Genomic DNA, 19,723 nt, shown 5'->3' with positions numbered 1-19,723 from the left:
AGAAAAAAAAGAAGATTGAAAGAATTACGTACAAAAAACTGTTCTTCCAATCATCACGTTTACCTCGGAAAAAGGACAAGAAGTACGAAAAGTTGCAGATTGACATTCGAAAATGATTAGTCTTTTCAATAAACTGCACTACATAAAAATTCATCCAACAAGAGTATCACGAATCTTTCTAAAGTTCTTAGTTTAAGAATGTATGATGATGAACGATTCAGTGAAAAAGAGTTCTATGTCATATTTTTTATAGAGGGAAGGTTGTCGGACGGAATGTAGGTAAGATTTCAATAACTTTGGACTAAATGATGAAATTTTGCGTTATTACAGTAGAATTTTGCTCTTAACTCCAGCTACATATTTTAACAATGAAATAATAAATTTAACATACACACCATTTGTGTATGAAGTAAATAGAAACCAGCAAACGAATGGTCTGCATTTTACACACATATATTTATCTACATTTACTGACAGAGCTCTATATCCAGAAAATACGCAAACTACTAAATATTGCAGTGGTCTTAAGTAAAATATGTGTATATTTGTATATCTATGGATGTATGATATATACATACATGGATATGTGTGTGTATGTGTGTGTGTGTATATATATACGAATACAGCGCATTCAGATGCATACATATACAAGAATATACAAAGAATGATTTCTTTTTTTTTTCTTTGAAAAACTCGCACACACAAACGGTCGAATGCATTCTTACACTATACACACTGGCACATTCATACATTGGTTATTCACATAAAGTTGGTTTTTGATTTTCTTTCCACTGGGCTGAAAATTCTTTTTCTTTTCCTTTCCATTTTTCTTGTTTTCTTTTTTTTTATTTTTTTTTTATTTTTATTTTTATTTTTTTTTTATTTTTATTTTTTTTTTATTTTATTTTCGTGCATACTTTTCATTCATTACATTTCGCTTTTATGTTGAACATGTTACGGATTAGTATAGGGCATGTTCAGTTGCTTACTATGGAGACGATTCTATCCTCTTAAGTATTGCAAATATTTCATTGACAAATCTTGAAGGTTTTCATGTGAACCCTTTTGACATCTAGTAATCTTCATATCAACTGAATTTCAAAATTCACCCTTTCCGAATAGCAAAGCGCTCACACACACACACACAGCCAAACTGATCATGACAGTGAATAAAGTGAATACTTTTAATTTATCAAAATTGATATAAGAAATCATTGCAAAAATATACTTTTGGTTCAAAATAACGTCATTTTCTATCGCGTTGCTTTCCTTCTCGTTTCTACGCTCTTTCTTTCATATTCATATTTCGCGGATTGTAGAATTTTAAATATTTGACGCTTTCAAATTTTTAAAAATAAATTGAAGCGAGCTAGAGAGAGAGAGAAGAGAGTGCCTACATATTCAAGTCCAACCGAACATGATTTAATTTTGGCCGCTTTTCTTTCTCATTCTTTTATCCATTTAATGGAGTATAAAAACAAAATCTAATTGTGTCCACACTTCAAAAAAAAATATAAAAAAATGTTTATATATGTATATATGTATATATGAGAGTTTTCATGGTAAAGAATTGTCTTCATAACTACAATAGTTACATTTAATGCACCCTACATTAGGGGATTACCGTGAAAACAATTATTTTAGAAGCAATGCGTGAACATAACCGCCCGGTTGATTATCGACACTAATCAATTAGCAGATTGTCTACATGTGAATAGGATGAACAAAATAATATGAATATCTGACACATAGAGGCAATATTTACTGATTAATAAACCTGTTGGATAACCATTTGCAGCAAGTACAACTCCAACTGCAGCTCCTCGCGGAATAGATTCGCAGAGTCTCTGAATAGTTTCCAGCGGAATGTTGTCCCATTTTTGCGTTAAACCATACGTCAGTTGCTTCAATGATGCTGAAGATGGAAATCTAGTTCTCACTCTCTGCTCTAAAACTGCCCGTAACGGTTCAATTATATTGAGGGTTCGAAATTATGCTGGCCAAGAGACAGGTTTGGCAATATTCTGATGCTTCTGCATTCAAGAGTGAAGCTTTTTGAATCTATGTATGGACGCATTATTACCTTGGAAAATGGCTGTGTTTGACAGCAATATGTCAACCTTAGTAAAAACTTCATCATTGAGGAAGTCGAGATGTCCATTCGGAGTAATCCAGCTGGTGATATAGCTGAGACGATCAGCTGAATACCATAATGGAATCTCTTCATGTCCAACTGCAGTAAGCAAGCTTGCAGAACTATAGACTTGTTTTGGGATTCTTTGTACATAAACATTGTGAACGATGCTTCATCGAAACATACCACATTCAGGTCAAGGCTTCATGATCGTGGAATCATTTTTTTCGCAGCTTGATAGAAAAGTTTAGCTGTTTTCGTCACACATGGTTCCGCTAACCGAGTATCAACGATTCGCCCTCTTTAGACATCTGAGATATCACACACATTTCATCGGTCACCGATTTTAACCGAACAGATTTGACACGTAAACTGTGCTATACAAACGCGGCGCATTTCTTACACGCGAGCAGTGCTGCCAACATGCAACAAAATGGTACACTACACTAGATGGTGTTCACAATATATTGTTTGTCCCCTGTTGACTTCACCAAATTAAGCGTTACAGATATTTGAATTAAATTCGATCTATGTATAGACAATATTTGAATTAAATTCTACCTCTATATATTATATAGGAAGTATGAATGGATGACGTCCTTTAGTAATAGAAACAATTTCGCAATTTGAAAAGAAGGCATTTGTCGGGCCATTCATTTTAGTAGTCAATATATATGAAAAGAACAAAAAGCTTCTTTTTTTTATTCAAGTTCTCATAGCCCTTATTCTAGAAGTTCTTTGTCGTGTTGGCTTTTGGCAAATACAAATTTCGTATAATTTTATCTCTTTCTACTGCATTATACAATTTTACATCTCCTCAATAAATGTGAAGGATAAAAATGTGCTATATATTGAAAGTCATGCCCACAGAATACCCTACACATGTAATTTGAAGAAACTGACAATGTTTTGAAGTGCTTATTAAAATCATAAGAAAAGTTACCGAATTCGACCTGATTGGTTGAAAACATCTATTCCTTAAAAAAAAAAAACCCGAACATGATTAAACATGAAGGAAGATATAATTAAATTTACTGAAGAAAAGAACTCCCATTCTTACTATTGTTAGTCTTAATAAAATATTTAAAAAAATTTATATGTTTTGTTTGCTCTTTACTTTACTAACGTTGTGATAGAAACTACTGGCTACAATATACGAACACACACAGGCACACACACACACACACACACACACATACACATACATACATACATACACACACAACTCTTTAAGTATGTAGCCAATATTTCTCGATAGAGATTGACAAAGTTTGTATACAAATATCAAGAGCGTGTGTGTGTGTGTGTGTATGTATGTTTTTACATTTAATATATGGACTTCTTTTACTTATAAAACAAATTACATACAAACACATGTACGACAATTTTCTCCCATTTCTTTTTTTGAGCATCTACCACTTCTTAACTAAAAAAGTTGAATATGTTTAAATTAGTTTGACCAAAAAAGATGTCGATCATATTGACCAAATGTATAAGAAAATTCCATCAATATGATGTATCAACCACGTCCATCATCCACTTACATTTCGCTTCTAAACTTTCCCGTCCTCAATTTGTTGCAAACGCATCACATCACATGTACCTCATCTCTCTCTCTCTCTCGTTATCAATGATCTTAATCTTATAAATATCTTTCGACCGATTTGAGGCGAAATTTAAATAACGCGAATATTTTTCAAGTCAATTCTTTACTTAATATAATAATAATTAATTTAATAAAGATAGGCCCTCCTCTTAATCGATTTCAATTTGAAAAAAATTACACTAACAATAAAATAACTCTTTTTTTTTTTACCTAAATGTTTTGAACCGATTAAGACCATCTTCAATATCAAACATATTTCAATTTTCGACTTTGGACTTTAGTTTAGAGAAGACATCTTAAAAGCCTATCGGGGGGCGCAACCAAATCAATTCAAATCCTTAGATCGATCAAGAAGATATTGTATTTTCGAATGTCACGCAAGAGAACTGACCAAATTGATATACGTTAGTAGTCGAGGAGGGATATACGACTTATGCAATAGTTCCAACATTATCCCGGAATATATTCCTTTGTTCCTATACATATTCCTTTTGCTCCATTTCAATAAAAGATAATCCAAGAAACTCTTCCTTTTTTTTTTTAAGCTGTTCTCGTCTCAATGGGCAGTGGAGTTGATATATAACGCAATGAAAACGTCCAGGATCGCAGCAACAGTTGTCGCATCGTTGGCTGTGCTTGAGCTTCCTCCTCGATAAAGTTATTAACGAAACTTCCCATTTCCAATGGAATATCGTAAAAGAATTCTCTAAGAACTACGTAAAAGCTTTCCAGTGTTAATCTTCTAGCAAAACGATAAGCATGGAAGCACGTTGCAATGCATGCTATATGGCATAGTTAAAAAATTCCCTCAATTTGAGTGGTCATCTTTGGCGACATTTTGTGGGCGTTTCCTTTCGGAGGAAAAAAGTCGTCAACTATAAAACATGCATATCACGCCATTTTTCATCGAATATTGTTTCGTATGAATACTTCCTTTTCCCAAAATCTTGCTCCTCTTGAAATTGTAAATAAAAATTCTAAAAAAACCAAATAAAAGGTGACTTCGACAGATATTATTCATAAAAGTTAGTTGCTGAGATGATTGGTGTTGATGTAATCCTTTAAATTGGAATTGTAAAGATTTCCCGATACTTTTTTTTTAATACATTTTTTATACCCCAAAATCACTTGTACAATAAATATTATTTTTCTTCATTTCTTCTTCACACAGGTACCATTCCATTATTATATTTGAGTAATGACATCATATCAATCATGAAATATCTTAATAAATATATTTAGGCTTTATGTGAGATATTTCTACACATTTCGCTTGAAAATGAAATTATTATTATCTTTATACGCTACAGCGCTTGTGCAGGTGTATATAACAACCAAAGAGATTTCCGATAGATCTATTTTTTATTATAACGATTGTCGGTCCATCTGTCCATGACTGCCTAGAAAAACTTGAGGTGGACCCATCTTTTATATTATACCGATCGATTCATAAAGCAATTCTGAGTCTCATGTCTCTCCGTCTGTCTGACTTGTTTTCTTGTATTGAAACCCAAAGGTAGAATGATTTTGGCGCGTTTTGGACCAAAAAGAAACGCTATTGAAAATGATTCGAATCGGACAACTTTTTCCATCTCCTACCATAAAACAACGCCTCATTTTTGAAAATCGTTATATGAATAACTGTATTAAGCGTAGTGATATATTTTTTGCTGATTAGAACCGAACGAAAATTTAATGCGATTCATAGCGATTGCAATTGCGTTTCTAAAATTTTAAAAATCGATCAACGATGAGCGCGAATGGATCGACCGGCTAATAGCGCAACCAAATAAGAATCCCGCGATCATCAAGATAGTACATAATTCTTAATGCGTGTATTCCGTAAAGAGTTTCGCAAATGAAAAATGGCAAACTTAAAATGAACCTATCCCACGATGGTGGGCGTAGGAATCATATATTTATGTATTATATACATATGTGCATATATAAATATGTATATAAATATATATATGTATACAACGAATATCTGTGCATACATTATGTAAGTGTATTGTGGTATTTGCATATGACAACAAGTATTTTTTGGTACGTGCATACCTTTTTTTCAGACGCATGCACAAATGCACCCGTATATGATGAATATATCTTTGAAATCAATAAGAAGTAAAACATGTTGATTAGTTGGATGCATTTTTTTTTCCAACTCAAGGTCGGTCAATGGAATGGATAGAGAAACGCATTAAGTTGTGTGTAGCATATGTAAATGAGTAAATGTACAGATGTACAAATGTGTAGGTAGATCTTCGCGTATATACGTGTGTATAGGATTTAACTCATATGATGTTTATTCGTCTTGTTTATTTAGTTATTTAGTTATTTAGTTTTCGTAAGTATATAATAAAATATACATATTTTAAAATGTAATGACAATAAGTGGTCGAATTTTTTATTACCGACAATATAATTCATATACGTACAAATAAATTACTATTTTTTTTTTTTTTATCTATAAATGGAAAGGAAAGTACTTACGATTGTCTTTAATAGGTCAACTGAATATGATTATAAGTATATTTGCATTATTATTATTTATTTATTTATTTATTTATTTTTTTATTTATTTATTTATTTTTTTTTTGATTGAGAATACGTATATACATATGTATGTATAAATATCCTGTAACGCATTTGTGCCCATTATAAGTGGCATAACAAAGTTCATGCACACGCTATGACAATGGCTGCGAAGGGGCAAATGTATCGCGTGGAAAGCACGTCATAGTATATAAAGTTGTGCAAATGTATTAGGATACATAATATAAGAAATAGACACGTTACAAATATAAACGTATTATGTGTATATGTTATTGCCTTAAATGCTTTTATACGATGTTTTTCATGTCATTTTTCATGTTAGTATTAGTTGCTTATTTAAATTTGAATTTCCGCTTTTCAGAAATGCTTAGTGAAGCAGAGCCGACATCATCATACAAATTGATTCTAATGTAATGTTTGTGCTAAATTGAAACGAACGAAATATACTTCATCATCTCCGGGATTGTAAGCGAATGTTAAGAAAAAGTATTTCATGCGAAAGCATGTGCTATATGAATGACTTTATATTGTCAAGCTTGCAATTCGTTTAAAAAAAGAAAAAGAAAAAAAAATAGGTAAAGAAATTAGTTGAGTCCATTTGTTACCGTTTTCGATTGCAGGCAAATTTGAAATGCTTTTATGCTTTTTCTGTCTAAAAACAAATTGTATGTATATGTATATATATTTATATATACGTGTATATATATGTATATATTTCGTAGTACACAATTGATTAATAATAAGATAAGAAAAAAAAAGAAAAAAGTATACATTCCGCATACGATGTACCACCACTCGGAGAATAGCATTTAACGAGAATTAATTAACCAAAGATTTTCTTTTAAATTTTCGATTGTTAAGTTAATTTTGTTTTTTGTAGTAGTCGGAGAAAATTTGTGAACATCAAAATCGCAGGTATATCAATTAAAGGGTGTGAAGATAAATTCGAATTTAACTAGCAAAGACACCTACCATTTCTGTCAACAAAACCCTGTTAACTACTTAATAGAGCTCTGTTACATAATTACAATTGCGATATAGCTGGATTTGAAAGCCTACTCCGTCCATATTAAAAAAAGGGAAAATATTTTTGTGGACATTTTTGTCGCCTATCGGTAAAAAAATCGGTAAAAATAGTTCCTGAAAGAAAAGTCTGAATTTGTTCTTGCCCATTCGATAGGTACTTTTATATAGATTCACGTGATATAGGTGAATATAGGCGAGATTTTCTAATTTGGCCGCACTAGAGTCTCAAATTTAGGTGTTTTTCCATATCCATTTTTCGCTAACTTACCGAATTTCAAACATCGTCAGAAACAGCTTCCATAAGCAGAATTTGAATTTAGTTTAGCTTGTTTGGAAGCTATTTTCATATAGATTCATGAAATGTCCACAAAAATATTTTCCTTTTTTTAATATGAACGGAGTAGGCTTTAAAATCCAACTATATCTCAATTTATCTCAATTATAATTGTTTAACAGAGCTCTGTTAAGTTGGTAACAGAGTTTTGTTATCGGAAATGGAATATGTCTTTGCTAGTTAAATTCGAATTTATAATTGGCGTTTTTAGACATTCAAGGACACTCGAAAGTGATCATTTTTCTTTTCTTCGAACAAAAAAACCGACTCCATATCAATATATTGATGTCCGCGATTACACGCTGTGTGAGCCTTAGAGAGTCAGTTTAAAATAGTCTAGCTAGGACACACTCTTGGACGCTCTTTAATTCAATTTCATCTAACACAATGACAAAGCTGCAAAATTAAGCAAACATCGTATTCACTCGTTTATTGTTCGGTTAATGTAACCGCTTTCATCACGAAAGCATTTTCGATAAGTTACAGACAGAGAAGAAAGAATCACTGTAAAAATTTTAGATATATACCCAGCTCTTTTTTACACGGTCCTTTTCACACGATTCTCAAAAGAAAAAGAAAAAACTTCTTTTTTAATTCTCATGTTGACAATGGCATGCACCTCGAACTTCCATATATATATGTAGCAACAAAATACATTAGGGGGAAGATTACCGTAATCAGAATTTTATAATTACTTTTTTCTTTATCTCGTTATATTTGAACTTGACCACAGCATTTTCATTATTCAGGACTTATTTCGTGTTCAGTTCGTGGGATGCAATAAATAATTTCAATAAAGTTCCAAAATTTATCGTTCAAATTAACGTTAGTTATATTTATAATGGATTTCATGATCACTTTTTTCGCTCGGTTCTGTATTTATTTTTTAACGATTTGAAACACATATCCCCAAATTTAGCCTAAGTGGAATATGCTTTTGTTGTTTTGGACCGTTTTCGAAAAGACACGTATTTACCGTGTAAAAAAGATCTGGGCGTGTATGTATAGATGGAAATGGAAATGAGCCATTTGCTGGCGTATTCGTATTGCGAACGCTTTTCTTTTATTTTTCCCCATTCAAAAATGTTTTTTTTTCGAATTCCACACAACTCATCCAATATCTCGGCATAAAAAAAAAAAAAAAAAAAAAAACAAAGAAAACAACCATCAACTTATCGTCGGGAAAAACATAAATTAAAATTATGCTTAAAGCAAAAAAACTTCCAAACTATCCTGAACAATACCGCAAAACAAGCAATTTTAGTCTCAACAACTATGATACGTACATATATATATATATATATATATATATAATACTGCAACAACAACGACATATTTATTTCAGCAAATTTCGTATATATATATATTTGTTAATTTATATCAATCCATGTATTTTTACAGGATCGCATTAATCACTGCATTTGCAAAACGTCCGGCTGTATGCATCTGCTGTCGGAGCTTTCACAGATCGAAAAATAAATTCTACTTTTAAAGAGAGATTATCATTGAACGAAAGATAGTGAGCCCATTATAAGTAAATATCATTATTTTAAGCCAATGACAGATATTGATCGGAAGTTTATTGCTTATAATTTATGAAGAGATTTCAAACGAATTTTTATATTATGGCTTTGGAGAATTTCTTATCAAATTTTGTAGATTAGTAAGTTTCTCGCTTCGCCATATTAGACGTGTGGACTTGGAAATTAAATAGAATACATATAGAACGTAACACTTGTTTTCACACAACACATGATATAAGCACAAATGTGCTATGAGCTCAATCGAGTTTAAAGCGTACAAAAATCCATTATCCAGTTATCGAAAGAATTGATCCGTCAGCACTTTCGAGAGTTCGTTCTGTGCTCTCGTCTTTCATTATCCAATAGCGGATACATTTATTTAATGTATTGGTTTTATTTGATGGGTGGGTATCCAAGATTCGCTCTTAAGGGCCAATAAATGCTTCTTTTAATATTGTGTTAAAGTTAACTTTATTAGATTATATAGCTTAGCTCTTTGTCCAATACCGTACAATACATTTACAAAAAATATTTCATTGACTTTAAAAATAATTGTAGTAACAATAAAAATTCTAAACTATTGAAAACTTTTCAAAGTGCTTTTTATTGTTAGTTTTTCTACCCACCATCACCGGACAGGGATATAACATTTTTTTAATTCGTTTGTAACACCCAGAAAATCGCAACATAGCTACACATTCGATTTGCATTTTTATTATTGAAATTAGTATATAGATACATAAACATGACCCGTATATAATGAAAATTTGATTATTTTTATTACAAGCTTCTGCAATTCCAATAGGCGTCTGAGATGCCGTAATCAAGTTTTCGAAAATGAGATCAGTTTTCAGAAGTCAGTTGTTCGACCTATAATAAGCTATATAAGCGAATTTCTACATTCATACTTAAGCGTCATATAGGCGGATTTTCTGCAAATTAGCTTATTCTCTAAAGCATTGCGCAAATACTCGGTTCGTCGACATCATCACTCACTCTCTCTATTGTGACATTTGCAAAAATGCCATACGATCTTATGATTTTTGAAGTGAATTCGCAAAAAGCATAATGTTTTGTGGAAAAATCTCAGCAAAACTCACAGAACATGCTACTTATTGCAATTTAAAAGCGACTTAAATCGAATTACTATTGAATATCATTGTCTTCTATCAAACCCTATTTATAAGATGATTTAAGAAGCTAATATACATTGATCGATTTTGGTTCTGCAAAAAAAGTGAAATGGAAATGTCTTTACTTCCTCGCAGAGCACTTTAATATTCGGTTCATATGTCATTATCTCGGCGTAGCTACTGCTTCTCATTTCATAACATTGAGGAGAGCTTTATAAAGTTTCAGTAATGAATTTGGCAATCATAATAATACACTATACTTTTGTCGCATTGTCTTTATTGTTTAGAAGACATCGACAAGTTTCAGTTCCGTAAAAGCTTTTATTTTATTTCAAGTATACAGAAACACTATACTTTAGATTTTCATTTCCAACAATTGAAAATGATATTATAATCCAGAAAGAATGATATACTAATATTAAAGTACGCGATTCCATTGCACACTCATACAATTTAACAATTTTAACGAAATATAGCACATGCAAGAGCAATACATTTTAGCAAATTGGTTAATCAACCACATCCACTGTTTCATTGTACTTTAACGTACTAATCATTTCACAGAATTTCATTGATGTAATCTTTTCTGTGCATATGTGTTCTAGCTCCTTTTAACCTACCAATCATTGGTTAGATTATAAAATGCAATGCATTTCCCATCCTTCGATTCGCACAAAAAGATCAGTGTAGGCTTTCAAAACGTTCCCGATTAACTTGCCGTAGAAATAGTGTGCAAAAGCGTAACGCATATTGAATTTTTGCATACGAGGGCAACTAATCAAATTGATTTAGAATTTGAACGTCATTGTGATAGCTGAGAAATGTTCAATATTATGACAATGTTCAATATTAATCTTGCGATGCGTAATATTTCATACAACAATAAAAGTTGGCGTAAAGCTTAAAAATCATTTCATATAACCAAATGAAACAAACTTCAAAATTGGAAATAAAATCAACAAGAAGCCATGTCACATAAGGATACATATAAGCACATTTATAATTGAGAGAGTGAAAGGGACAACACTTACTTTATCCAAACATTTAAGCTCCTCGATCGGATAGACAATTTTTTGACATCTGGCACAGGTTTTATTCATGTTGTCGGAGGCGTTGCAGTTATTCTTGGTTTTTAAAGAAAAAAATCGAAACACTTTTTAAAATTTATTTTAACAGTTCGTAAATCAAAGAAATTTTACACACTCGCAAAACAAAAACAACAGTTTCCTTTTTTTTATTATATTTTTTTTTTATTTATTTATTTACTTGGGACGTGAATTTGCTTTTGTTTTTCTTTGTTATTATTATTACTATTATTATTATTATTTATTATTTTCTTTTTTCTTTTAATTGCTTTTTCACTCGTGTTTAGTTTTTTGCGGCTTTTTTTATTATATAAAAGAAAAAAAAAAAGAAACAAACAAACAAGAAACGATCTCTTTGTTGCTGTGCCTGTTCAAACGCTCTTTTGTTGAAATCGTTTGATTATTCTTGCCGTTGTTGTGTGAGATGATGTTTTATAGCCGCCAGGACTGGTTTTTTTTTTTTTGCATTTAAAATCTCCTTCTCTGAACACACAAGAAAAGCACAGCAAAAGAAATCAACACAAAAAAAATGTGGAGAAAAACAAAATAAATTTGTTTTAAAATATTTTTGGAATTTATATGCCTGTGTTTCCTGTGTTTTAAAATATAATACCAGAATGCGCAAAGTTTGAAAAATTTTTAAATTTATTTTTTTGACATTAAATTCATAGAGCACTTTTTGTCAATGAAAACAAAAATGTATTTAAAGTAGAAAACTTAAGAAAACAACAAACGTTCAAATATTAGAAGTATAAAACATAAAACCTAAACCATAAAAGAAACGTATGCACTATTGTTATGTACGTGCTAATCGGATAATACAATAACATAAAAGAATCCAGTTGGTAAATTTTACCATCTTTTTTTTCTGCTCTCCCCTCATCTATGCTCTTCTCTTTTTCTCATTAATTTTTCAACATTTTGCTTGCTTTGCCTCCAATCATTGCATGTAACACGAGAGATCTTGCATCTTGCATCGATCACTTTGTACTTTGCAAACGAATACTTGCTTTTTGGTTAAACAAAAAAAAAAAAAAAACAACAACCAACAATAATTTGCCTTTTCTTAATACATACACAAAACACCATATATATAAATATATATCTATATCTATATATTTCCCACCTTTATTTAATTGAATTAAATACGGCTTAAAAATAATCTTTCCTTCTCAATTCGCACAATTCGTATACCAAGAACTTTAACTGCACTACTTTGTTTACCGCCAGTTAAATTTCTGCGAACGCAACTCGACCGAACAAGCGAAAAAATCTACACATCTTTACCGTTTAAAAGTTCAAAAATTTTTAATTTGTCGAATATAATTTTATCTTGCAAAAACTATTTATTTATTTACTAAATGCATTCATTATTTTGCTTTGGCTCTCGCGACAATAACAACTTTATCGTCCGATTCGAATATTATATTTTCTCAGAATATATGTATTGCAAGCTTCACCTCAAGAAGCTAAATACACCTCTAAAAGTCTACCGCAACCGCTTTTACCGATAAATGTGACATGTGACCAAGACAACAACACAAACTAAACTGAACAAACTGTTTTTATAAAATGCATACTTATACAATAACGTTAACGCCGTCTGTTGTTCACAATAAGTTCTTTCGTTCATTTCCTTTTATTTAATATAAAACACACGAAACACAGATATGGCAATAAAATCTTCAATTGTTGATTTGTTAAATAGCAAAGGAAGAAGAAGCATAAAACATGTCTGTAATTATAGAACTGAAACACCTGATTCTGAAACATATGCTTCCTTTCTTTCTTTTATTATTTTTCAATAAGCGTAAATTTAAATTTTTCAAATTAACAAACCATTTTTATTATTTATTTCGAAACATAGTGAAAATTAATACTTTTTTTTTCTTTTTAGAAATTTTTATAATTATTTGGCGTTAAATCTTTCTTAACATTTTTATTATTCTTATATTTTTAATATTATTACATTTATAATAGTGTACTGTGCAGAATTGCAAATATAGTAGACGTTGAAAAAAGATTAGTGTTTAAAATTCCTGTAAATATATTGCGAAATTGGCTAACCATATCATATCATGCATGATGAAATGCTAAAACATATTATTTTCATGAAAATTGAAAAAGTACTATGGAAAATATATATAAAATATTGATATCTAAATATAGTTTTCACTTCCTTGGTTTTTAAGAATCTTTTCCAACACTTTCAGATCTATAACCTAACCATTTTCACATTCTTCTTTCTCAATATTAAAATAAAAATGTTGTTTTTTTTGTATAGTTGCTGTCGAAAAGATCTGTAGTTGATAACAAGGGGTGTAAAATTCCATAAAAAGCACAAAATTTTCAAGTAAACTGCGAGTCGATAGCTATGGATGATATAAAGCGAAGTACATATTTTGTATTATTATTGTATTCTGTAAATTTATATTTTGCAATAACCAACATATTCAATAAAGTTAAAAAAAGAAAGAAAAGCAAAAATATACATGCTTTATTTATATATATATATATAGATTTTATTTATTACTTTACTGGTGCTACTGTTTGTTTTGTCAAATTGTTAATTTTTTTGTTTGTATAGGTTTGATACAGATTTTTTTGCATTGATTTGTCATGTTAACAGAGCTTTTTAATTTGTTGTTTATCTTTTCACATTTTTTTAATTTAACAGTTATAAATGCCGGCGGCTTTGCCTTTTTAACAGATTATTCAGCTATGCTTTGCCTTTTCAACAGAGAATTTAGCTACTGCTTTGTTTAATTTGATAATCAAAATTACGGCGGTCTACTTTTAGGCTAACTTGTAAAGTTATTATTATTATTATATTATTTTTATTATATTATATATTTAGCCAGAGAATAAATTCTTTTCTCTTAAAGTCGAGACTCTTGCCACTCAGGTGGATAACTTGTAAAATTAAATAAGTTTAGTTCGCGTATTTTCCAAAACACTATACATCATATATAGTAATCTAGTGTACGTACATCTATATATATATATTTGTTCGTTAAAATGTATTGTACATATACGCAAAGTTATGAAATATTTACAACGTTTAACGTTTAACATAACACACGAAAGACAAACTATGAATAAATTTTTTTTTTAAGTTGCGATATTACAAATAAATATTAAATTTTAAGATTCCAATCTGCTCTACGACTTATCATCTATTATTTTTAAATTTCTCTCATTATAATTTCAGTTTTTAAATTTTAATTGAAAGAAAAAAAAAGGAAAAATAAAAGAAAAACAGTTTCAGACTGAATCTTAGATACCTACAAGTCGATACAAGATCACAGCAGTTTTTTAAAATTGACGAAATAGTGCAAATATATTTTTTTTTTTCACGCAAATACATTTTTTTTTAAGTCGAGCAGAATTTATGTATGAATAGAGGCAAAAAAAAAACTGAGAAAGTTTTATTCGTAATAGAGGCTTGCGTGCATCCAAGCGTTCATAAATTGGTAACATTATGCATTTACGATGACACTATACATCTAGAGGAGGTAATAGAAGAGCAAAAGCGACCTAGTCAAGGAAAAAGAATCGGTCACAATCAGGAGACCATTAAAAAGAATAACAATTTCTTTTATATATATTTTTATATAAATTAATAAAGTATTTTAAATGTATAATAAAGCTATTATATAAGTAAAGCTATTTATTTTATTCATATTTAAATATAAGTTATATAAATTAATATACAGCAACAGGAAAGGCCAGTTTGATTTTCCCAATGACAAATCAAAGCGGTTGAAAAAGCGTTTGTTGCTATAAGGTCCAACTAGACGGTGGTTATATTTTTATTGAAAATTAAATTTTGGATTTAATGACAACAAGCGCTTTTTACGACACATCATTGGGACATTTAAAGTCGAATGCCCGGTTTGTTTGGATTCATCATTAAGAGCCAACAATGTATCAATGTATCATCGGTCTGTTGACATAAAAATATCTCCAACATGCAAACTATTTTACACATTTCACACATGGTTATATATATGAATAACAAACATGTCCCAACTTTCAAATCTGTAAAGAAAAACACAAGAAACTTTCTGATTGTGTTGGTATCAGTTTATATAATTAAAAACTTCAAAGCCTTGTTTCATTTATTAATATTTTTTTTATTTATTTATTTTTTTTGTTAATTGTGCTTTTACCCAAGGATGAAGGAAGAAATTTAAGTGAGAGCGAGATCGACGGATTAACACTTTCATGATCATAACAGTAATGATGCTGCATTGCTCCTTCAGCTATAGTCATTCTTCAATTTTGCGACCATGAGTACGCTTCCCGTAGCATTTGCGAATCTGCGTTATCATAACACAAAATACTAATTTGTTCGGCAGGTAACGGCCGATCTCTATACGAAAGATGGCCACAGATACCGTCCCCACACTTCATCTAGACACTTATAAAGGAAACAGCCCGTTAAAAAAACAAGTGGAAGAAATAGAACAGGACGACGACAATATCCCATCAACATCAAAACGATTAAAGAGAACCTTGGATTATAATTGTCTAAACATATCAGAAAATCCAATACAGTTCCCGAAAGAGGGAAACAATTAAAATTCAATAGAGCTCCCGAAAAAGGGAAACACAATAAGAGAAAATTCAATTGTCAGTAATGAAGATAAATTTCCGCTAAATGATATTGTAACATTAAGAAATGAAAACGACCGGCATAATAAAGAAAATGAAAAACTTAAGAAAAAAGTGATGTTTTAAAAAAAAAGTGCGTTATCACACATATGAAGATCGCTAAGCCAGCAAACCTTCTCGAAAGCTATTAGCAAAAATAAAACTGATAGTAGCTACTCCGAGGCAGGCAAACTCATCATAATTTTATGAGAGAGTATTCACGCTTCTATTTACAAAAACCATCGTTTTTAGTATTTACGGGTACTTATCCGTACTATAAAAAAGTTTGTTAGTGTAATGGATTCAAATTATAAAAATCAACTAAGAAAAATTGTAGCAAAACTAATGGACGAAAAGAAAATGATGATAATAAATGTTGATGATATTTTCGTTGGCGCAAAAATAGATTGTAATAAAGAGGAGGATTGCATAGAAAGCTGCGTGTACAAAGAACACAAAATAATACCAGCAGTAGCCAAGTGCTCGACAGAAGCCTAACAATCAATATAAAATTCAATTTCTGAGCGTAAAATTAAAATAAAAAAATACGGAATTTCGTAGCACTTTTGAACGTCTACTCACGAACTCGAACATGTATGTTGCAGACGTATGCGCCTCACGAACCACGAACTCGAACTTGAATTTTATTTATATGTACAGCAAAGTCAATTTTACTTTCACAAAAGTTCATGTGCATCTCTGCTACAAAGACGCTTCGACTGCTGAGACACTATAGGACCGAGAACACGAACATGTTAACTTGATTAGTAAGAGATTATTTTGCCAAAATATCTCGTCCATGCAAGCATTTTCTCTCCAGATAAGTTTGGAAAGTTATTTACTGGCCTTACAAGAAAAACTAATGTAAAATTTACTTGCTATGGCAACAAATTGAAAACTAGGTATAAAAAAAGTTGCCAGATGATCGCAGTTTTTATATTTAAATTAACTGTATACGTGCTTTATTGTATGTTGCAATTAAATTGTATTAGTTTTATTTTGATAAAGTTGTTTCAATCTAATAAACAATACTTTTTTTTAATCTCCTTGATTCCTTAATTTGAGAAGAGTATTTTATATGAAATTGAAGAGAGAAAAAATATAGGTTAGCCATATCAAATAACTATTTTACTTGATTGGTAGCTTCATATAGAGTTCATTCGAATAAAGTTATTGTGTATGTGGCTTATAATAATTATGCAAATTCTTATTCCGGTTGCAAACTAAACCGCTTCTTAAAGCCATACAATAATTTTGAGCAGATTCTTTGTATCTTGCATTTTCGAAAATTAGCTTGTTTAATATTTAAATATTTTGGAACTATATCGCAAAGTTAAAATATTAGGTGTTTTCAAAAATTTTAATCAGCGACTGCTACAAGTAAAAATAACGAAGACATGGGATATACCAGTGTACAAAACGGTTGAATTTGATGGTTTTGACCTTACCCTACATAAAATAACAGTTTTCTATTGCATTAATCATAGAACCCTCTAAATTACATTTTCGGCATTCATTACATTTCTAATTTGAATTGAAGATATCTGCTGCCGAAATTAATCAACCACGTTCAGAAGCTTATAGCTATGTACTCCATCGTATTCCAATTATCGATTTTGGTTTCAACGGTTTAAAAGTGGTGATTTTCATCTCAATGACAAAGAACGGCCGAGAGGAACAAAGAAATTCAAGGACCATGAATTGCAAGACTTATTTGCCGAAAATCCAGCACAAACATTTGAAAGATTTTCAGCTTAGCAGATGACGAACTAATTTTTCTAGACATTTATATGCGGCGCTAGAGATCCGAACAGGAGGAAAACGGCTACCTCGCAATTTGACTGAAAATGCCATTTTTGCTACTTATTGCAAGAGTTGTCCCGGATACGATGTCGCGGATCGAATGGGAAGTTCTGCCACAGCCAGCGTACTCACTAGGCATGGCACCTCCTGATTACCATTCGTTCAGATCGGTGCAGCAAAGCTTGGAACGGCACGCAAGTCTGAAAAGTTGAAGAAATGCGAGAATGGCTCGGTGAGTGGATTGCTGCCAAGCCAAAATAAGTTCTTCCAACATGATATTGCCATGTTGTCAAACATATTTTAAAATGTTATGGAAAATGATGAAAACTATTTTGATTGATATATAAAAAAATTATCGACACTTTTGCAAACATCTAATATTATTAATTCGCTACAAGCACTTTTCATTAAAAGTATGAAATTCAATTAACAAAACAATTTTATCGTTTAATATTTAATAAATCACAAGAAGTGACAAAAAAGTGAAATTTAAAAAGCGATTTTTTTTCCATAGCAAAGGAGATGTTAAAGATTAATAATAGTAGCAATATTATCATTTCTATATATATATGTATATATGTATATATGAAATTATGGTATGTAATTGATGTAGTAACAATTTTAGAGAATGTAAACAAATAAACATGTGCGCAAAATTCAAACAATCAAATACACACGGGTAGCAAATTTACAACATAACTACATACGGTACTACATTTCCAGCAACAAAATGCATATACGCAACAATAGTGCCTTATATTTTTATAAATACTGGTTTTATGTAAGTGTTTGAGAAAAAGGTACAGGGTTGCCATATTATGTTACTACATAATTAATCGATAACATATGGCAATATTTGAATACTTCTTCCTAACGGTGTCTTTTTTAAAAATTTTTTTAGCATTTACAATAGATAGGTATATGCAACTGTCAAAATGTTAGCAAACGTCAAACGATCTTAAATCAGAATCCTTTGCCATAATCGAATTTTCAATCATTTAACAAGCATTAAGGGCGGAGGACTCGTTAATAAAAGAAAAAATTATTTAATTTAATATTGAAAGAAACGAATAATAAAATATAATATAATATATAATAAGCTAAAAAAGTTTAAAACAAATTCTTAGCTTAAAATGAAAACTTGTTTAATTTACGTATATTAAACAAAGTGTGTTTGCATTTGTGTGTGTGTGTGCGTGTGTGTGTTTATATAATATGCATTTAAAATTAAGTAGAAAAATTTTCATTATAAAATTCCTAAAATTTATACAATTTTATTAAATATAATAAGAAATAATTGTAATAAAAACAAAAAAATGCGTTCATTAAAAAAATAAAAGTCTTAATAACACCATTAACCATCGCATCCCTATGAAGACAAACGGCGATTAACAGAGTATATACATATATATATATATATATATATACATATATTTATATATATATATTTATAATTCACATTCTTTCATTCAATATTACGAATATTCCTTGAATTTTGTAAAATATAAATACGTCCAAGAAAATTTTTACTATAGTCTCTGCTATTACTGAGCAGACGTAATTTTTCATTCAAGTGAAAAATCAATAAATGTTGCTGTATTCTCTATTGGCTGCTTGGCACTCGTGTAAAAGCCGGTGAATTAAAAACTTCTCACGCTTGTCGAACGAGAGAAATCATCATATTTCAGTGTGTACTCGCGGTGACCTCTTAAGGCCTTGCACCCACACCAATACTGTATACCTATTATGTATAAATAATTCTTTCACAAAAGATTGACCGTACAAATTAAAAAAAAAAAAAAAAAAAATAGTGTTTTTTTATTTATATATTTTTTTTTTCTTTTTGGAGGGAAGAATTATACATACA

The 19,723-nt window shown here is 30.4% G+C and overlaps 1 protein-coding gene across 7 annotated transcripts in view; it reads right to left on the bottom strand.

Moving 5' to 3' along the window:
• Positions 1 to 12,948, bottom strand: part of LOC119632037 (LIM and SH3 domain protein Lasp) — a 78,789-nt gene extending 65,841 nt beyond the window's left edge. For 3 of the 7 annotated variants that reach the window (XM_038024713.1, XM_038024714.1, XM_038024717.1), the window contains exons 1-2: positions 12,524 to 12,938; positions 11,344 to 11,436 (exon numbers count right to left, since the gene is read on the bottom strand). In XM_038024713.1, the coding sequence (XP_037880641.1) occupies positions 11,344 to 11,412 (69 nt within the window). In that variant the 5' untranslated portion in view covers positions 11,413 to 11,436; positions 12,524 to 12,938. Of the gene's footprint in view, positions 1 to 11,343; positions 11,437 to 12,523 lie in introns of all 7 variants that reach the window. The other 4 variants (XM_038024719.1, XM_038024720.1, XM_038024718.1 and 1 more) reach the window with 3 other exon arrangements.
• Between the last annotated feature and the right edge of the window lie 6,775 nt (positions 12,949 to 19,723).

This window comes from Glossina fuscipes, unplaced genomic scaffold, assembly GCF_014805625.2.
Source record: "Glossina fuscipes isolate IAEA_lab_2018 unplaced genomic scaffold, Yale_Gfus_2 1, whole genome shotgun sequence".
NCBI lineage: Eukaryota > Metazoa > Arthropoda > Insecta > Diptera > Glossinidae > Glossina > Glossina fuscipes.
This window is presented reverse-complemented; position numbering and strand designations above follow the sequence as displayed.